Source organism: Pseudonaja textilis, chromosome 6, assembly GCF_049901715.1.
Source record: "Pseudonaja textilis isolate UNSWEBS1 chromosome 6, rPseTex1.2, whole genome shotgun sequence".
Classification (NCBI taxonomy): domain Eukaryota; kingdom Metazoa; phylum Chordata; class Lepidosauria; order Squamata; family Elapidae; genus Pseudonaja; species Pseudonaja textilis.
Window position 1 is genome coordinate 14,656,197 of NC_141995.1, and position 17,489 is coordinate 14,673,685.

General features: G+C 36.6%; 1 protein-coding gene across 2 annotated transcripts in view; it reads left to right on the forward strand.

The window, feature by feature from the left end:
- The window catches only part of SMARCAD1 (SNF2 related chromatin remodeling ATPase with DExD box 1), a 40,733-nt gene extending 23,546 nt beyond the window's left edge, over positions 1 to 17,187 (forward strand). For both annotated transcript variants that reach the window (XM_026698316.2, XM_026698317.2), the window contains 15 exons: positions 411 to 613; positions 1,185 to 1,275; positions 1,916 to 2,015; positions 5,235 to 5,294; positions 5,448 to 5,523; positions 6,531 to 6,666; positions 7,675 to 7,812; positions 8,844 to 8,939; positions 9,074 to 9,191; positions 9,360 to 9,481; positions 11,454 to 11,642; positions 13,688 to 13,806; positions 13,982 to 14,164; positions 15,149 to 15,258; positions 16,640 to 17,187. In XM_026698316.2, coding sequence (XP_026554101.1) covers positions 411 to 613; positions 1,185 to 1,275; positions 1,916 to 2,015; positions 5,235 to 5,294; positions 5,448 to 5,523; positions 6,531 to 6,666; positions 7,675 to 7,812; positions 8,844 to 8,939; positions 9,074 to 9,191; positions 9,360 to 9,481; positions 11,454 to 11,642; positions 13,688 to 13,806; positions 13,982 to 14,164; positions 15,149 to 15,258; positions 16,640 to 16,701 — 1,803 coding nt within the window. In that variant the 3' untranslated portion in view covers positions 16,702 to 17,187. The remainder of the gene's footprint in view (positions 1 to 410; positions 614 to 1,184; positions 1,276 to 1,915; positions 2,016 to 5,234; positions 5,295 to 5,447; positions 5,524 to 6,530; positions 6,667 to 7,674; positions 7,813 to 8,843; positions 8,940 to 9,073; positions 9,192 to 9,359; positions 9,482 to 11,453; positions 11,643 to 13,687; positions 13,807 to 13,981; positions 14,165 to 15,148; positions 15,259 to 16,639) is intronic.
- The last annotated feature ends 302 nt before the right edge of the window (positions 17,188 to 17,489 follow it).

The window sequence follows — 17,489 nt, forward strand, 5'->3', positions numbered from 1 at the left end:
TGAATTCATTCTAAAAATGCACAAGAATATTAATTACTTAATATGTGTTACTATGGGCAGGCCAGGAAACTCTGATCATATGCTACTCCAATGTTTAATGGATAAGACTTCAGTAAATTGTTTTAATAAATAATTATTAATGTAATTAAATTTTGTCCAGTTTTGCTTTGTTTTTGAACTTCTTTCCTTTTTGTAGTTTGTATTTTAATGTTTTGAATAAAAAATGAAAATTTATTGAGAAAAATAAGTTAGAATAACCAAAAAGTCTGAGGAATAAAACTGATGGATTCTCTATGTTCAATTTATTTTGATTTTGTACTTAAACCTAGTGACTTATTTTTTTCCTCCTCCTCTCTCTCTCTCTCTCTCTCTCTCCCTCCCTTCTCTCTCTCTCTCTCTCTCTCTGGTAGTTCACAAAAATGTGTAAGACAAATGGCTTGTCGGAAGATATTATTTGGAATTGCAAAACATTGCTAAGAGAAAGAGATGTTGTGCTAAGACTTATGAACAAATGCGAAGAGATCTCAAATAAACTGACCAAACAAGTCACAAAAATAACTGGAAATGGAGGTGGTGGATGGAACATTGACCAACCATCCATCCTAAATCCAAGGTTAGCAAGATTGCTTATTAATAAACGCAACAACATAAACAGAAAAGAAAGACTGTGATATAGTATGATGGTTAAGGTGCTCAATTAAGGGCAGAGAAACTCACATTCTAGTACAGCGGTCCCCAACCGTTCTGGCTTCATGAATTGGTGGCATGGGGAGGTGCCCACTGTTGTACAAATGGAGCTTTGCGCACTTGTGCACTCACTCACTTCCACAGACTGTTTACAGACAATTGCAATCGTGTTTAAATGTCTTCCATTAAAATTAAAAGGACTAATTTGTTGGCAGAGCAAGCTGAGAGCTTTTGTACATCAAGACTTGTTACAATTATTGTAAATGCTTTGAAGCATTTGACATATTTACATGTTCTAATTCATACCAAAACTGTAACATAATTTAGTATTATTTCCTGTATAATAGTGGGACAGTTGAGGGCAGCATGATTGTAACACAAAGGCAAGTTTTGATTAAGTAACTTGTGTCTTTTTAGCTACTATGTTACATGAAATTGTGTAGGTCAGGGAAGTTGAATTCACACAACAGTAACTACTTTTCCCTTTCTATTGTCAGCATGGAACTTAAGCCATATCAGAAGATTGGTTTAAATTGGCTAGCACTTTTGCATAAGCACTCCTTAAATGGTATTTTAGCTGATGAAATGGTAAGTTGAAAACAATGTAGTTTTTATTTGTACTGAAATAATTTATAACACATGTAGCTGACCCAAAGTCACTAATGGATTTCCATGGATGAGAAAAGACTTAAACACAGGTCTTTTCCAGCCTTAATCTAATTCCTTAACCATTGCATCGCATTAGCTAATATAATCTTATGCAAGAGAGTAAGTGACATGTCTGAATGGGTTAGCATGAAGACCTGGGACTAAATCATACTGTGAGTGTGTTGACTGGCGCATTCCAGATGGGTTTGGGGGAAAAAAGTAATTTGGTTATCTTGCAACTTCAGAAAGATGCCATTAATAGAATCAATCATGAGACTACAAAATATCAAAAACTAAAAAAAACTTGAGACTGAGTTTTATGGACAAAGAAACAGTAGTTGCCAAGAAGGGCCTGGCTTTTTCTTATAAGTCTAGACTTATTGCATGAATGAAGAATGAAGAAAAAGTTTACCAGTTGTACTGTATAGATTAGAGATATTACAAAATATTTGAATGAGGAAATATTATTGTAACATTTCAAAAAGCTTATAATTTACTTCTAAATATGTTTCTATATTTTAGATTTAAGAATAGCATTGTGCTATAAAAATAATTCTATTTTAAGTTACTTTTTACCTAGGGTTTAGGAAAAACCATTCAAGCAATTGCTTTTCTGGCATATCTTTATCAAGCGGATGATGTAGGTCCACATTTGATCGTTGTGCCCGCATCAACAATAGGTAGGTAAAATCTTAGACCCTTGTGTTGGAAAAAAAGCTAAAGGAATTTAAATATTTCTATTTTTTTTCTTGCAAATTTTGAAAAAATGGATTTATTAAAGCTAAGGCAAAGCCTCACAGAGTTAAGAGTATGATATTACAACTGATTTCCGAGTAGATAATTGAACATTCAACATCTGCTTTCAATTGTGTTTAAACCTAGGAATGTTATCAGCTTTAATAGAATAGACCAGTCTAAGAATCCAATACCATATTTTGTATGCATAAAAACTATTTTATTAGATAGATATTGTAACAGAATCTTGCAAGTCAGAATGTACTATGGACCTAGCGTGGGGCCTGTCTGAAACATTTTCCTCCATATTTCTTGGAATGGACTTTAGTTGCACTTGTCCAATCATTGCCTTGGTAACATATCTTTCAAGATCCTTCAAGACCATTCTTTATGCCCTTTGCAGGATAGAAATCTAGCATAGTCTTAGAGCCCCTGCATATTTAGAGCTGCCTGGTATGTTTACAGCATCGTGAGAAAATCTTAAATTAGTACAGGTAATCCTGAAGTGCAGGCAGTCATCGACTTATGACCACAATTGAGCCCAAAATCTCTGTTGTTAAATGTGACATTTGTTAAGTGAGTTTCTGTGATGACCCGGGGCAAGGCATAAAAGCAACACTGTCAGCTGATAGTTCAATACACCCCTTTATTGCTCCAACTTTCCCTCAAACACTTCCATGTTTATGGGAAGTCCTGGAGCAAAGCACACACACACACACACACACACACCAGCCTCTAGCTGCTAGTAGTCCAGCAAAACGTTGTTAGCACAAAGGCTTCAGGGCAAGAAGTCCAGCGGGGCAAGGAAAAGTCAAGGAGTCCAACGAAGCAAAAGAACAAGGCAATGAGTCCAGGAAGTAAAGGAACAAGGCAGGAAGTCCGGCAAACTCCAGACATTGGCAAAGGCACACCAAACTCCATGTTTGTTCCAACAAGTGCTCCTCCCCACAGCGTCTCCTTAAGTCTCAGTCCCCAGTTCTGCCTTGTGAACAGGGATGGGGCACTCTCCTCCCAAGTTGTCAGGTCAGCCTGCATTGTTCCCGCTTCTCGACTCCATGCTTGGGGATAAGGAGGGGGCGGTCCTTGCTCATCGCTTGAATTTTGTTACTCCTCATCTACTCTGCCTGCCCTCTCTTCACCCCCCTTGGTCGTCATGCCCCCGTTTCTCCCGGCTGACAAGCCATCCCAAGCCAGAGGGACCGGGAGCTGCCTCGTCCTGCTCCTTCCCATGTTCCTCCAAAACCAATGAGGTTGCCCCCTCGACCTCTGTCCAACCCCAGCTCCAGCTCCTTCTCCTCCATGGACTCAGTTTCACCCCATTTTACATCCTTTCTTGCCACAGTTGTTAAGTGAATCATTGCAGTTGATAAGTTAATAATCTGGTTGTTAAGTGAATCTGCCTTCCCCATTTGCTGGTCAGGTCACAAAAGGTGATGACATGACCTTGGCGCACAACAACGATCCTAAATACGAACCAAATGCCAAGCATCTGAATGTTTGATCACATGATCATGCAGATTCTGCAAAGGTCATAACTGAAAAAAGGTCATAAGTCACTTGTTTCAGTGCAGTTGTAACTTTTGAACTGTCATGAAACGAACTGTTTTAATTTGAGGGCCACCTGTATTCCTTAAAAGTACTGAAACAGGCATTTCCCAGAAACTAGCTCAGAAAGAAGGCCAAAGACATTGCAAATTTTTAAAAATGGAAAAACTACAAGATGGCTTTGGAGCATTGAGATTCATTCCTATGCTCATTTATCTTTGAGCCAATCAACCGCCTCAGGTAGTCCTTGCTGGCTGGCACAGTCATTCAGCAGCCATTCAAAGTCGGGATGGTACTGAACAAATGGTACTTGCAACTGGCCCTTCACATGTTGCCGTTCAGCTACCCGGCAACCAGTTCACACTAACAAAAGTGGCAGGGATCACATGATTACTGAGGATCAAGGTTGGCAAACTCAGAAAACAGCAGTCATTTGGGTCCCTTGCTTTATTGCTACAGGATACTGGACAGAATCTTAAAAGTCTGCCAAACCCATTCTTCTGATCAACTTTTATGCAGTATAAGTATGGAGGAGTTACTAGTGTCTTCCTCACACTTCCCTGCTCCCATGGACTAAGGAATATTTTCTGTAATAAGAAAATTCTCTTCTCTCCTATAGTCACATTTCCTGCTCTGTGTTTCCAGGCTTTGCTAGATATTCTATCACAGTGAGGTAAGTTAGAATTAGACCAATTACTGGCCTGAAGTTACGCAGACCAGTCTTCCATGGCAGCAGTGGGATCCTACCTGTTCCACTACCAGTTCGATGATCGCACGTGTGTGCAAGCATCTAACATGCGTGCGCAGCTTTCCACACACCAGCTGAGGCCTGCAGCGCCAATCAGCTGAGAAGATAAAGTAGAGAAAAGTGCAGGGGCGGATGGGAGGGCCGATCCTGCGCTTTTCTCTTTCTCCTCTCAGCTGATCGGAGGCTTTTTTCCCTCCTCCCAGCTGATTGTCGGGGGCTTTTTTTTTTTTTACTGAGGTAGCAATTTTTGCTACCGGTTTGGCCGAACTGGGCTGAACCAGTAGCATACCACCACTGTTCCATGGTTGAGATTGGATTAGAATCTGACTCTCCCTAGTGTAGGGATGTCAAACTCCCGGCCCAGCGGGCCAGATGTGTCACGCACTGGCCACGCCCCAGTTTAGCAAAGGGGAGGAAGTCCCGACAGGTCACATGACGATGCCATGACAAAGCGAGTTTGACACCCCTGGTCTAAAGGTTCAATTAGGGAGAATCTCAGAAAGGTTTATTTTAGGAACATCCTTTATATTATAAGAAAAATTCAATAAGAGATTACGTAAAGAACTTTAGGACCTGCAATGCAAATAACTACCCACCCTCACCCCAGTTTCACTATGTTTAAAATTATGTATACCTTCAACCCTTCCTCCAAAGAGTGTAGGGCTCTTTCCACTAATAGTGCAATTCTACATACATTCCAAGGACACCTAATGACTGATGATGGCTTCATTAGTGAGGAGAATCCCAACACAGCCAATCACACTGTGTTGTAGTTTTGTACTTTAGGGTGAGCAAGTTAGGACTCATGTTTACTTGTGTGTAGATTAATAAAACGTTTCTTTAACAATTTCATGTATTTTTTTAACAATAGATAACTGGATAAGGGAAGTTAACCTGTGGTGTCCAGAACTCCAGATTTTATTTTATTACGGTAAGAAATTGTGTTTCAAGGTAAAATATTTACAGCCAAAATACAGTTCTATGTTTTTATGGCATATTATAGCAAACAACTTGTGAATTCATAAGAATGGTTTAATAAATTACCTAGAATTACTATAAAGTCTAGCTCTCCATTTTTGCCTAGGTTCTCAAGAAGACAGGAGGCATCTCAGAATGGATATCCACAATAAAGTGGCAGATTTCAATGTGATTGTGACAACGTAAGTAGCAATCCATTAAAAATGTAGTTATAATATAACGAAGTACTTCTGTTCAAGTGTTTCACTTGAGCATGACAAGTGAATAAATGACATAATTTATAATAATAATTTCAAAAAGAGATGTATAACTTCACATATAGTAATATTTCAAACATTTTGTGAAATCCAGAGTTAATTTGCGCAAATAAAAATATATTAGTACATTCTTTTCTCCCATTAGTATTATTACTCATTGCATGCAGAAAGAAAATATGTTGGGGACAATAACTACAGTTGAAGTAAGCACTGCTTTCATAACAGGCAGAGAATAAATGTATTACAATAATTTTGTGGCCTTTCTACTGTGTCAGCATATTTGGAGCACACAATTATTCCCAACTTTCCCAGTAAAAGATTATCTTTAGACATTTTGTTCTGTATGATGAATATACTACAGGTAGTCTCATTTAATGATCCAAGTGGGACTAGCAACTCAGTCATTAAGCAACATGTTCGCTATGAAAAATCACATGACCATGGCTGTGCTTATGTGTTTACACAAGATAATGCATACTGACTGACTAATGACAAATACATGATGGAAAGACACATTGGGAAGGTCATAAATGCAAGCATTGGTCATAAAGTTACCATTTCATCACCATTGTAACTCGGAACAGTTGCTGTCCAGGCAGTCACTAAGCAAGGAGTACCTGTAATGGAAAAATAGTTGTGCATATTGTGCCACAGTGTTGCATACAAAATGCAACCGAAAGCAAATATAATATTCAAATTGTAACAACAGCTACAGTTCAAATGCTCCTAGTAATTATATTTTTTCTGGTAATGGTTCTTAAAACTCTTGCCAGCATTAAATAGCTCTTTTATTTAAATATGCCTGCTTTTAAACATGCATTGTACTATCAGAACTGAATGCTAGAATGTGTGTGTGTGTATATATATATAAAATCAATAAATGTATGCGTGTTTGTAAAGCAACATATGCTCATAGTTTGTTGTCTTGATAGGTATAACTGTGCAATTAGTAGTCCAGAAGATCGTAGCCTGTTTCGCAAGATGAAACTTAATTATGCAATTTTTGATGAAGGTCATATGCTAAAAAATATGGGTTCTGTACGCTATCAACATCTGATGACAATTAATGTAAGGCACTGATTGTTTACTCTTGGTTCTTTTTGTCAGTTATGATTTACATGTTCAGGGATTACTAAATGTTACATCATTAATAAAATATTTTAATACATAGTCTGTTTCTCATTTTGCAACATTAAATTGCAGTCCTGTAGAGTTACCTAACTGAATTATGTAAATATACAATAAGCCTTAGGTCTAAATATAGAAGCTTTATAAAGCCATGGGTGCCACATCTCCTGCATGACTATCTCTTCTTATCATGTCTTCCTGTCTCACAAGGTTGCATAGAGTTGAGAAACCCATTTTTGAAACAAGGCAATCTAAGACAGGGATTTCCAACCTTAGCAACTTTAAGGCTTGTGGACTTCATCTCCCAGAATTCCTCAGCTGGGAGTTGAAGTCCACAAGTCTTACAGTTGCCAAGGTTGGAGACCCCTGATCTAAGAGACATGACTTCTGTGTTGCTGTACCTGCTCTTTGGAATAAGCCCTTCCAGTACTATGTCTTCATGTTTTACCCCCAGCACTGTTGGGCATTGAATATTATTTTTTATTTTCTTGGTGGTTGTTTGTTTTGCACTATTTTCTCTTTTGTAGGTGTTGCAGAGCTAAAAATTATGAGTGAGGTGGTTTTATTTTTTTTTTAAATAAACAATCATGCATGCATACTGTTGTGATTAACTATATAGCCAACCATGGTAGCTATTATCTGTCGGGACAAAAACAGTTGAGATTTTTCACTGTGCTGTTTCAGTTCGGTGACATTTAAGGCTGTTATTTGCAACTTCCTTATTTTAAATATTGTAAGCCATTTTTAAAATGTGTAGCTATGACAATATTACACTTCTCAACAGTGAAAAGTAACACAATGTTTTGTATTACTTCTTTATTGTATTGTATTACCTCATAATACTTACTGTATTGTATTGTATTACCTTCTAATACAATGTTTTGGCAAAATGTTGGTAATTTAATGTTTCATCTTCTAATCACTGCTTATTTGTTTTTATCAAAACAGGCAAAAAATCGTTTGCTGCTAACTGGGACTCCTGTTCAAAATAATCTTTTAGAACTTATGTCCCTATTGAATTTTGTAATGCCACACATGTTCAGTAGTAGCACCAGTGAAATCCGGAGGATATTTTCTTCTAAAGCAGTAAGTATATTTTGTGCAGTAAGTATATGCTTTTATTGTTTTGAAATGGTTATATGATTATTGTTAATTTTGCATTGTGAATTTAAAGATAATTTTAAAACATAGTTCAGAAAAATCATAATGCAATCTTCAACTTTGCATCTTTAGATATAACAGATAACAGATAATCAGAGTTGGAAGGGATCTTGTAGGTCATCAAATCCAACCCACCCACCCCACCCGCCCAAGCGGGAGACCCTATACCATTTCTGACAAATGGCAATCCAATCTCTTCTTGAAAGTCTCAAGTGATGGCGCTCCCACAACTTCCGAGGGCAACTTCTGTTCCATTGGTTGATTGTTCTCACGGTCAGAAAGTTTCTCCTTATTTCAAGGTTAAATCTCTCCTTGTTCAGTTTCCATCCTTTATGTCTGGCCTACAGGTGCTTTAGAAAAATAGCTTGACCCCTTCCTCTCTGTGGCAGCCCCTCAAATATTGGAAGACTGCTATCATGTCTTCCCTGGTCCTTCTCTTCATTAGACTAGCCATGCCCAGTTCCTATAACCATTCTTCATATGTTTTAGTTTCCAGCCCCCTAATTATCCTGGTTGCTCTTCTCTGTACTTTTTCTAGAGTCTCAACATCTTTTTATAATGATGTGGCCAAAACTGGATGCAGTACTCTAGGTGTGGTCTTACTAAGGCTTTATAGAGTGGTATTAGTACTTCCCTTGATCTTGATTGTATACCTCCGTTAAATATTCTGTACAATAGTAAACATTTTAATAATTGTCATAACCACAATGTAGCTGTATGTAACCCACACATACTGTGGTTTAACTGTGGCTTGTTTAATAAACAAAAATGACTGGGTTCAAACATTGTATTAAACTAAAACAGGACACATTATTGCTTACCATGGAATTTGAATGAAGCTTTATTTTGAATCAAGATATTCATGTTAAGGACAAATAACGTATGATCTCTGTTCATGTTACCTTTCTTGCATTGACAGTATGAAATGTTCTTTATGTTTTTGATTTTTTTATTAGAAAGCATCTGAGGAGCATAGCATTTATGAAAAGGAGAGAATTACACATGCAAAGCAGATAATAAAACCATTCATCTTGAGAAGAGTAAAAGAAGAGGTATGCCTTTATTCTGCCATGACAAATAATTATTTGATATCAGGTTACTATAAATAACGTAGAACTTCCAGATTTGTATCTGTGTGTGTAAGTTGGTTTTCCTAATACATAGAATTTCGGTCTTGGTCTGCCAGGTGCTGCAGCAACTACCTCCCAAAAGAGACATTGTGGAGTGGTGTGAAATGACTGAGAAACAGGAAAAACTGTACCAGGATCTTTTTAGCTGCTTTAAGAAATCTGTTGATGGTCAAGGTATGAATGCGTATTAATACTTCTCAGCCATTTTTCTTTTGCACAAGGGAGGAAATACACCGAGCTCTACTGGGTTTTTTTAGAAATATCTGTTAAAAAAAAAGACTTTTTAATTAACATGTTTGAAGCATATGGATATGTTTTCCTGATGCCTGTTTCTCTTCATAGAAAAAAATCCTGAAATGGGGAATGTCATGATGCAGCTAAGAAAAATGGCTAATCATCCTCTCCTACACCGCCAGTATTATACCTCGGAAAAACTTAGAGCCATGTCAAAACTCATGCTCAAGGTAAGTAATAGATGCATTTTAGTTTTGTCATTAGGTGCATTTGCCTCAGAAATGGGTGATATATTAAATCAAGGATCTCCAAACTTAGCTACTTTAAGACTTGTGGACTTCAACTCCCAGAATTCCCCAGCTAGCATAACCGGCTAGGGAATTCTGGGAATTGAAGTCCACATGTCTTAAAGTGGCCAGGTTTGAAGAGCCCTGTATTATAAATAAATTAGTTACTTATTACGTAAGTAAATGAATCAATAAATACAGGTAGTCCTCAACTTATCACAGTTTGCTTAGTGACCATTCAAAGTTACAACACAGTTACGACATTTCCAACATCTCCATGATCATGTGATCAAAATTCAGATGTTTGGCCACTGGGTCCCAAGGTCACGTGCTCACCTTTTGCAACCTTTGGACAAGCAAAGTCAATGGGGAAGACAGGTTCACTTAACAGCCGGGTTGCTAACTTGTCAGCTGCAGGGATTCATTTAACAACTAAGGCAACTGAGGTAAAATGGGATAAAATTCACTTAACAAATGTCTCACTTAAGAACAGAAATTTTGGGTTTAATTGTGATCGTAAGTGAAGGACTACCTGTAAATGGAATCCTTGAGGTTTTCTTGGGAAGGTTTTTGAGAAGTGGGTTGCTTTTGCCTGCTTTTTAGGGTGGAGTGAGTGACTGACTCAAAATTCCCCAGGTGACTTTGTGCCTCAGGCAGGACTAAAACTTACAATCTGCCTGTTTTGTTACATCAACCATTATAACAATCTGGCTGTCTTGTCAAGAGTCACTTTATATTTTTGGAGAAACTATGTCAAAATAAAACATTCAAAAAATTGAAAAAGATTGGGAATAAGTTCTAGAATGAAAAATGGTTTTATATGACAACATAAATAAAAGTGTTCTAATTTTGTAATCTGCCCAAAGTTATGAAAGGATTAAAAAAAACCTGGAAAATGATCACCCAAGGTGCATTTGTCCTACTTGCTCACAATTTGAAATCTGGCTTTAGTGCAGTCGTTAATAGGAAAAGTGTATCTCCCTGCACGATCAAGACAAATTCAGAAGGTTCTGCATTTATTTATTTCACTTTATATGGGCACCAATTTCCCCCATGAAATTCTGGGAGGTAATAAAAATACAAAGTTTGTTTTTTAAAAACAATAAGTAAAACACTATTCCCACTTGACTAAAATTAAGTGACAGCCAAATGAAGGATTCACCAATAGCATTGGCTCAATTATTCTTCTGGCCTACATGCTTATGAAATCAGTCAGGTGGAAGGAGAACAGAATTAAAGCCGCTGAAGCTCAGTCTTCTAGAACAGGGGTGTAAAACTTGATTTCATTGAGGGCCGCATCAGTTTGACCTCAGAAGGCTGGTGGGACATGAGGTGGGTGGGTGTGGCCATGGTGGGCATGACACGGGAGACTCATCTCGGGGACACCTATGGTGGCCAAATGTTAAAGCAGGACTTCCCTGAGACCCTCACTCTCATTATAATCTTCCTTCCTTTTTTCTTTTTCCTTCCTCTTCATTCTCCTTTCTTCTTGCTTCCCCTCTTTCCTATCTTCTCTTCTTTTCCTTTGTCTTTCCTCTTTCTCTTTCTCCTTTCCTATTCTTGCAAGCTCAAATGCAAAAGGGGAAACATTTGTCCTATTGTTTTTAGTTTGTTTTGATAGCCCTCTGCCAGCGAAAACAGCCCCGGGGGGGAGGGGCGCACCCCATTTTCAGCCTGGATGGCCTCCTGCAGAATATGCGCCTCCCCAGCTCCATTTTTCCTGGCAGAGGGCTGCAGGAGGCAGTCACGGCCGAAAACGGGGCACATCTGCAAGAAAACAAGCAAGGTCAGAGAGCACCAAGGAGCCTTCTAAAAAACCGGATTGTCGGATAAAAATAAATTACAGGACAGTAGGTGTGTTTTGCATGTTAATATTATTCATTTGCAAATAACTAAGGTTTTTTTGTTCTTTTAGGAGCCTACACACTGTGAAGCAAACCCTGATCTTATTTTTGAAGATATGTGTGTGATGACTGATTATGAACTGCATTTGCTTTGTAAACAGTATGCAAATATTCAGGACTTCAAACTTGAAATGGATCTAATTTTGGATTCTGGAAAATTTAGGACACTAATACACATTTTATCGGATTTTAAAGAAAAGGTGCGCCCTTCATACCAATCCCTTTTTGATATATTAACCTCTACAAATAAATGAGCTGTTTTCAGCTGTAATCTATACTGACCGAAACACATTTTAGAAAACAATATTCGTATTAGTTAGGGGAAGCTCTCTTCTCTTCAAATTCCTCACCTTTGAAGATTCTTGGAAAACAAACAATAGATACATTAGCCAGGGCTAAAGATCAGCAGTTGCTTGTAGGATTATGAACTCATCTGCCCTCTCAATACCGTTTATCTAGGTTTGTCATTAACCATGGCTAAAAATCCTGCCTGCTCACAATTTATCCATGGCTAGTGTAACATGTTCATAGGGACTCTTCATCAGGTAGGTTCCTCAAATGTTTGTGTGAAAAATAGTATATTGGGGGGAAGGGTGTAAATGTAATCAATCCCTAAATGAATTTTATTATACACTTTATAATATAACAAAATAGGCCTTAACTAGAGGAGAGAGGAGAGAGGCAATGACAGCTAATTGTTGGTTATAGAACTGATGGCCAAATGAAGTGAGGTTCAGAGCTAAGAAATCTAGTTTTCTAATCTTTAGGGACCTTTTTGGAGAATACATAAATATTGCTTTTAGCGGCCAAGCTTAAGGTAATAACCCTAATCCTTAAACCAACTGAATTATTTTTGAAACTCTTGAAGCTATTTCAGAAGTGGAGATGAAGGCAGTGTAATTTCAGAAAATAGCAATAGCACTCATATGTAGCTTCACAATGCTTTACAGTCCTCTCAAAGGTTTACAGAGTCAGCATATTTGCCTCCAACAATCTGAGTCCTCATTTCACCCATCTTGGAAGGATGGAAAGCTGAGTCAACCTTGAGCTGGTCAGAATCAAACTTCTGTCAGTTGGCATAATTAGCCTGAAATACTGCATTCTAACCACCACGCCATCACGACTCAATGCTACTGACAACTTACTTTACTGGGGAAAAATCTTGAAAATTGATATTAAGTGTTTTATTCCTGTAGTAAACATTTTAATTTTTTTTATGAGTTCTCCTTCAAAGCAATGTCAATCCCATGCTGGGACCAATTGCTTCTGAGTTTCTGTATGATAACAGAATGCATAATGTTTGAGAATTTATAAGTAATAAATTTATTATTTTTAAACTTATAACTTTCTGACCTCTTTGCAAAATAACACGAGGGGAAGTTTTTTTAGCCTAAATTCCTACTTTTTAAAAGACAAAGTAGATTTATTCTTTTGAAGTAAAGACAAGCCTGCATATCTGACAAAAATAGAAATATCTTTTGTAGTAATTTGCTACTGAGTGTTCCAAGATTGAAACATAAAATCTTCTTTAGAAACTAACTATGCACTTATGTTGCACAAGTTTATGTTCAGATGGTATTTTTCTGCATCTTAAACTAGAATAAAGTAATCTGATCCTAATATATTAGCCTCTTCCTGTTTTATTAGCAGTGTATTATTATTGCATCTCATAGAGTTTTGCTAATGTGAGTGATGTAGTGGCCTAGAGGTAGATCTCTCGCCTCACAATCTGGAGGCTGTGAGTTTGATCCTAGGTAGCTGCAGATATTTCTCTCTCTGGGCACAATGAGTAAATATCAGCTGTGAACTCTGTATTGGTGACAGGAAAGGCTACCAGCCAGTAAACACTCAACTCCATTCAGTTGCCCCAACTCTACCCCCAAGGGATTACAGAGTCATTAAAAAAAATTTAAAATAGAGTTTTACTTATGTCTAAAGTTACAATTCTCTAATAATTCTTATTAGCCACTGCTTATACACAGATTACAGCTGACAAAAACAGATACATGTTTATTTCATGATCAAGTGAAGCCATCACATTGGCTGTTTTGTCCCTTGAAAACAGTAGACTAGTTTGGTCCTCAACTTAGTAAATATATTAAATATTTGAACACTGACTTTCAAATGTATTGCTTAGTTTTAAATCCAGCCTCTGTAGTCTAAGCAGCTTTAATATTTGTGTACTTCACTTTCTGAAGAAAGTAGGAGCTTTTTCATAAATTAACTGTATTCATTCGTCCATTAGGGTGACAGAGTTGTCTTGTTTAGCCAATTTACCATGATGCTGGACATCTTGGAAGTTCTCCTGAAACATGAGCAATATCGCTATCTTAGACTGGATGGAAAGACACAGATCTCCGAAAGGTAAGAACATATCTGCTACATGAGATTTTCTTTATATATGCTTTGATGCTATGCTCAACAAATGAACGGGTACATATGCCAGTTTTTATAATGTGACCAACCAATAGGAGATTCATTTTTTTAAAAAGACTTGGCGTGCTAATAAATGCTTTGCTTTTTCTTTCTTTTTGGATAGGATACATTTGATAGATGAATTCAATTCAGATATGGGTATCTTTATTTTCTTGCTTTCAACTAAAGCTGGAGGCCTTGGGATTAATTTGACTTCGGCCAATGTGGTCATTCTCCATGATATTGACTGCAATCCTTACAATGACAAACAGGCTGAAGACAGATGCCACAGAGTTGGGCAGACTAGGTATGGATTGATAAGAAAACTTTCCCAATTTTATAAAGTGCTGATTTTATTATGATTAATTTGGTGTGTTGGTGTGAATACCTTGATTGGAGATCAACTTTACACTTTGGTTCATTCGTTCTTTTTTTAAGCCTAAAGAAGACTGTACAGAGTAGAGGTGTCAAACTCAAGGCCCCGGGTCCAGGTCCAGCCAACGGGGTGCTAAGATTCGGCCAGTGGGGCTGCCCTGGAAATAGTGATGCCTCTCGCTGGCAGAGGGTTGCAGGAGGTGTCACAGTTGAAAACACACCTGGAGCCCATTTTCACTGGCAGAGTGCTCGGGCCACCTCAAGTGCCCCAACACAAGTAACATCGAGCTGGCCACACACCCCGCCCCGAGGTCAAACACAACACATCGAGTTTGACACCCTTGATATAGAGTCTCAGACAATTATAAGAATTATCTGTCCCTACATCCATCTATACCATTGCCTAGCAATACTTATCTTACTTACGTAAGCTAACATTGTTTTTATATTTCTAGTGTCAGCCAGTCTTGTGTTTTGTTGTTATTCTTTTATTGTTTGATCAAACTATGGTTTCACTTCATTGAAATTATGGAATTGGCTGCAATACAAGAAAACAGATACAAAAAAGGCAGGCTTAAAATAACTCCTTTTTTGGTAAAATATTTTTAGTGATCCCTATATGAACATAGGAATTCTCAATGCTAAAGTTGTTTTGCAATTTTTGTCTGATACTCTGCATGTATGATATATGCCTATGACATATGATACATGTATGCATCACAGTTCTAATCCACAGTTGCTGTCACTTTATGTTTGTCTTAGTCACTAAATGCATTGCTAAAAATAAACAAGCTTCATTTTTTATATAATTATGCCAGATGGGAAATAATATACTTGTAATAAACTATAAACACTGTTTTACATAATTATATGAATAAGTATTTGATGTTGTTTGTTTTTGTTTTATTTTGTTTAGAGAAGTGCAGGTTATTAGGCTTATAAGTAAAGGGACCATAGAAGAATCCATGCTCAAAATCAGTCAGCAGAAGTTAAAATTAGAGCAAGATATGACAGCAACCGAAACAGGTGAGTTATTGCAAAATACTCTTTAGTGGGTTAAAAAGAGAGGGTTCACAAGTATGTGAGGTAGAAAAAAATAGTATTTAGAAAACCAAAGAAATATGGAAATAATAATGTCATCAAATTTATTGTTGCTTTTGTAAAAAAAATTAAATCATAAGTTCAAGTTTGTATGTTCAAGCAAAATATAATTTTTCAGTACAAACCACTGTATAATAGCTGTTAAAATCTTTTACCTGGTTGAAATCCCCGTATGCTTCTCCAACTTAAGTATTTTTCAAAAAGTAGTCTGAGAAATGTCTCTAAATCAAATAACATACCATATGATTATTTAGAATAAATGTTCAACCGTCTGAAAGTGATCTAAGGTCAGCCCAATCTATATTCAGAATCTTAGCGTCCTAAAATGAATCGATAAAAGCAGTCCAGTATGTATATTTTTTTAAAAAAGAATGACATTTAGGGACCACATGGACTGGAAAGCTAGAATGTAGCATTTCCTAGGGTTTTTTTTTTATGTTTTATACAATTTCTCACCAAATTTCATTCTTTTTTTGGATCAAAAAAGTGCAGAAAGTTTTGACACATAGTTTGATCAAAATCCAGTTTTACTTTTACCTGTTTGTTTGTAATATAAATAATGGTGCAAATGTTTTATGATCCAAGTGAGTATTTCTTTTTCATGGATCTCTTTCTCATGCTGTCTAGTGAACTATTTAGTAGACTTTGAAAAGCGATTTGCACAATAGGATGCAGAAGTATTAATAAAGAAAAAGTTAACAGTGGCTACACATAGATACTTGATGTGTCCAAAGTAATTTTAAGAATAGTTGTTTTGGCCTTGTGGCTTGCTCAAACATTTGAACCTGGCTCCAAATTTAATTTAATTTATGCCAGCTACCATATTTGATTCAGTGGTGGGATTCAAATTTTTTCACTACCAGTTCTGTGGGCGTGGCTTGGTGGGCGTGGCAGGGGAAGGATACTGTAAAATCTCCAGTCAGCAGTGGTATTTGCCATTTCTCCAAACTACTCAAAATTTTTGCTACCAGTTCTGCTGGTAGGAACTGGTCAGGACCTGCTGAAAACCACCTCTGATTTGATTCCAGCTTATTCAGACATATGAACAAGATTAGTCAGAATAGTAACTATTATGCAAAACCCCGAGAGTAATTTGGAAAACAGATTAAATTGAAGCAGTGATTTTCAAATGTCCAAGCAAATTTTGCATTCCATTGTTTTAAAAAGTATACCATTGCGATAATATTCTCGTGTTCAGTTAGCAAGATTGCAGAAATATTATTTTGGTTGCATTCATCATAACCATTAACTTGAATTAAATGTTCTTTGCGCATGAAGATCTGACATATTCCTTTTAATTCTACAGGAGAAGAAGGAGCCATTCCAGCAGATATAGCAACACTATTAAAAACCTCATTAGGTCTCTGATGCTAATATAAAAAAAGGCGATGTAGATTTTTTTTTTTTATTTGAGAGAAAAATTGTGGTGCTTCAAGAATTTTTTGTTATTAAATACATTTGTATGAACATTTATAGCTTTTTAAAGAAATCTTGTATTGGCCATGCAATAGCATTTTTCCCCTTACCGGTACTCAAATTAAAATGTACAGATGCTATAAAAATGTAGTGCATAAAATGCCATCTGTAACTATCCTACCAAGGCAGTTTTTTAATAGGGACCCTAGTTTTAACAGAACTGCTAATGGTTAAAGTTGTTGCATATTTTTGTAATTATTTCTACCTCTAAATATAAATATATAAATATATATATAGAAATTTGTCTATTTCACTGGATGTGTGTTTTTTTATATGTGCCTTATTTGAAATGCCCATATTTGTTGTCTCTTGGTTTGTTTTTATTTGAAGTACTGTAATGTTTTATACCAGATTGTTCACATAATAAAAATATTAATCTTGATTCTGTTTTAAATGATTATTTTAACTGCGGAGAAAGGAAAGAGAAATTAAAACACCTCATATTTGTTTTCTTTTATCTGTGATAGCTTTTACATTAAGGCCCTCTCAATAGTGATGATTTAGAAATTTTCTCCAAACTTTGTTGACCTTTAAGAAAGTTTTTATCATTTTTTCCCCTCCACAAATAAACTATTAATGTGTGTTTTTTTTTAAATCATATACCATTGTGCATTTATTTGATTCCATTTTAATTGTCATATTAGTTAAAAGATGTTTATTTAATTAAATTTTTCATTAAT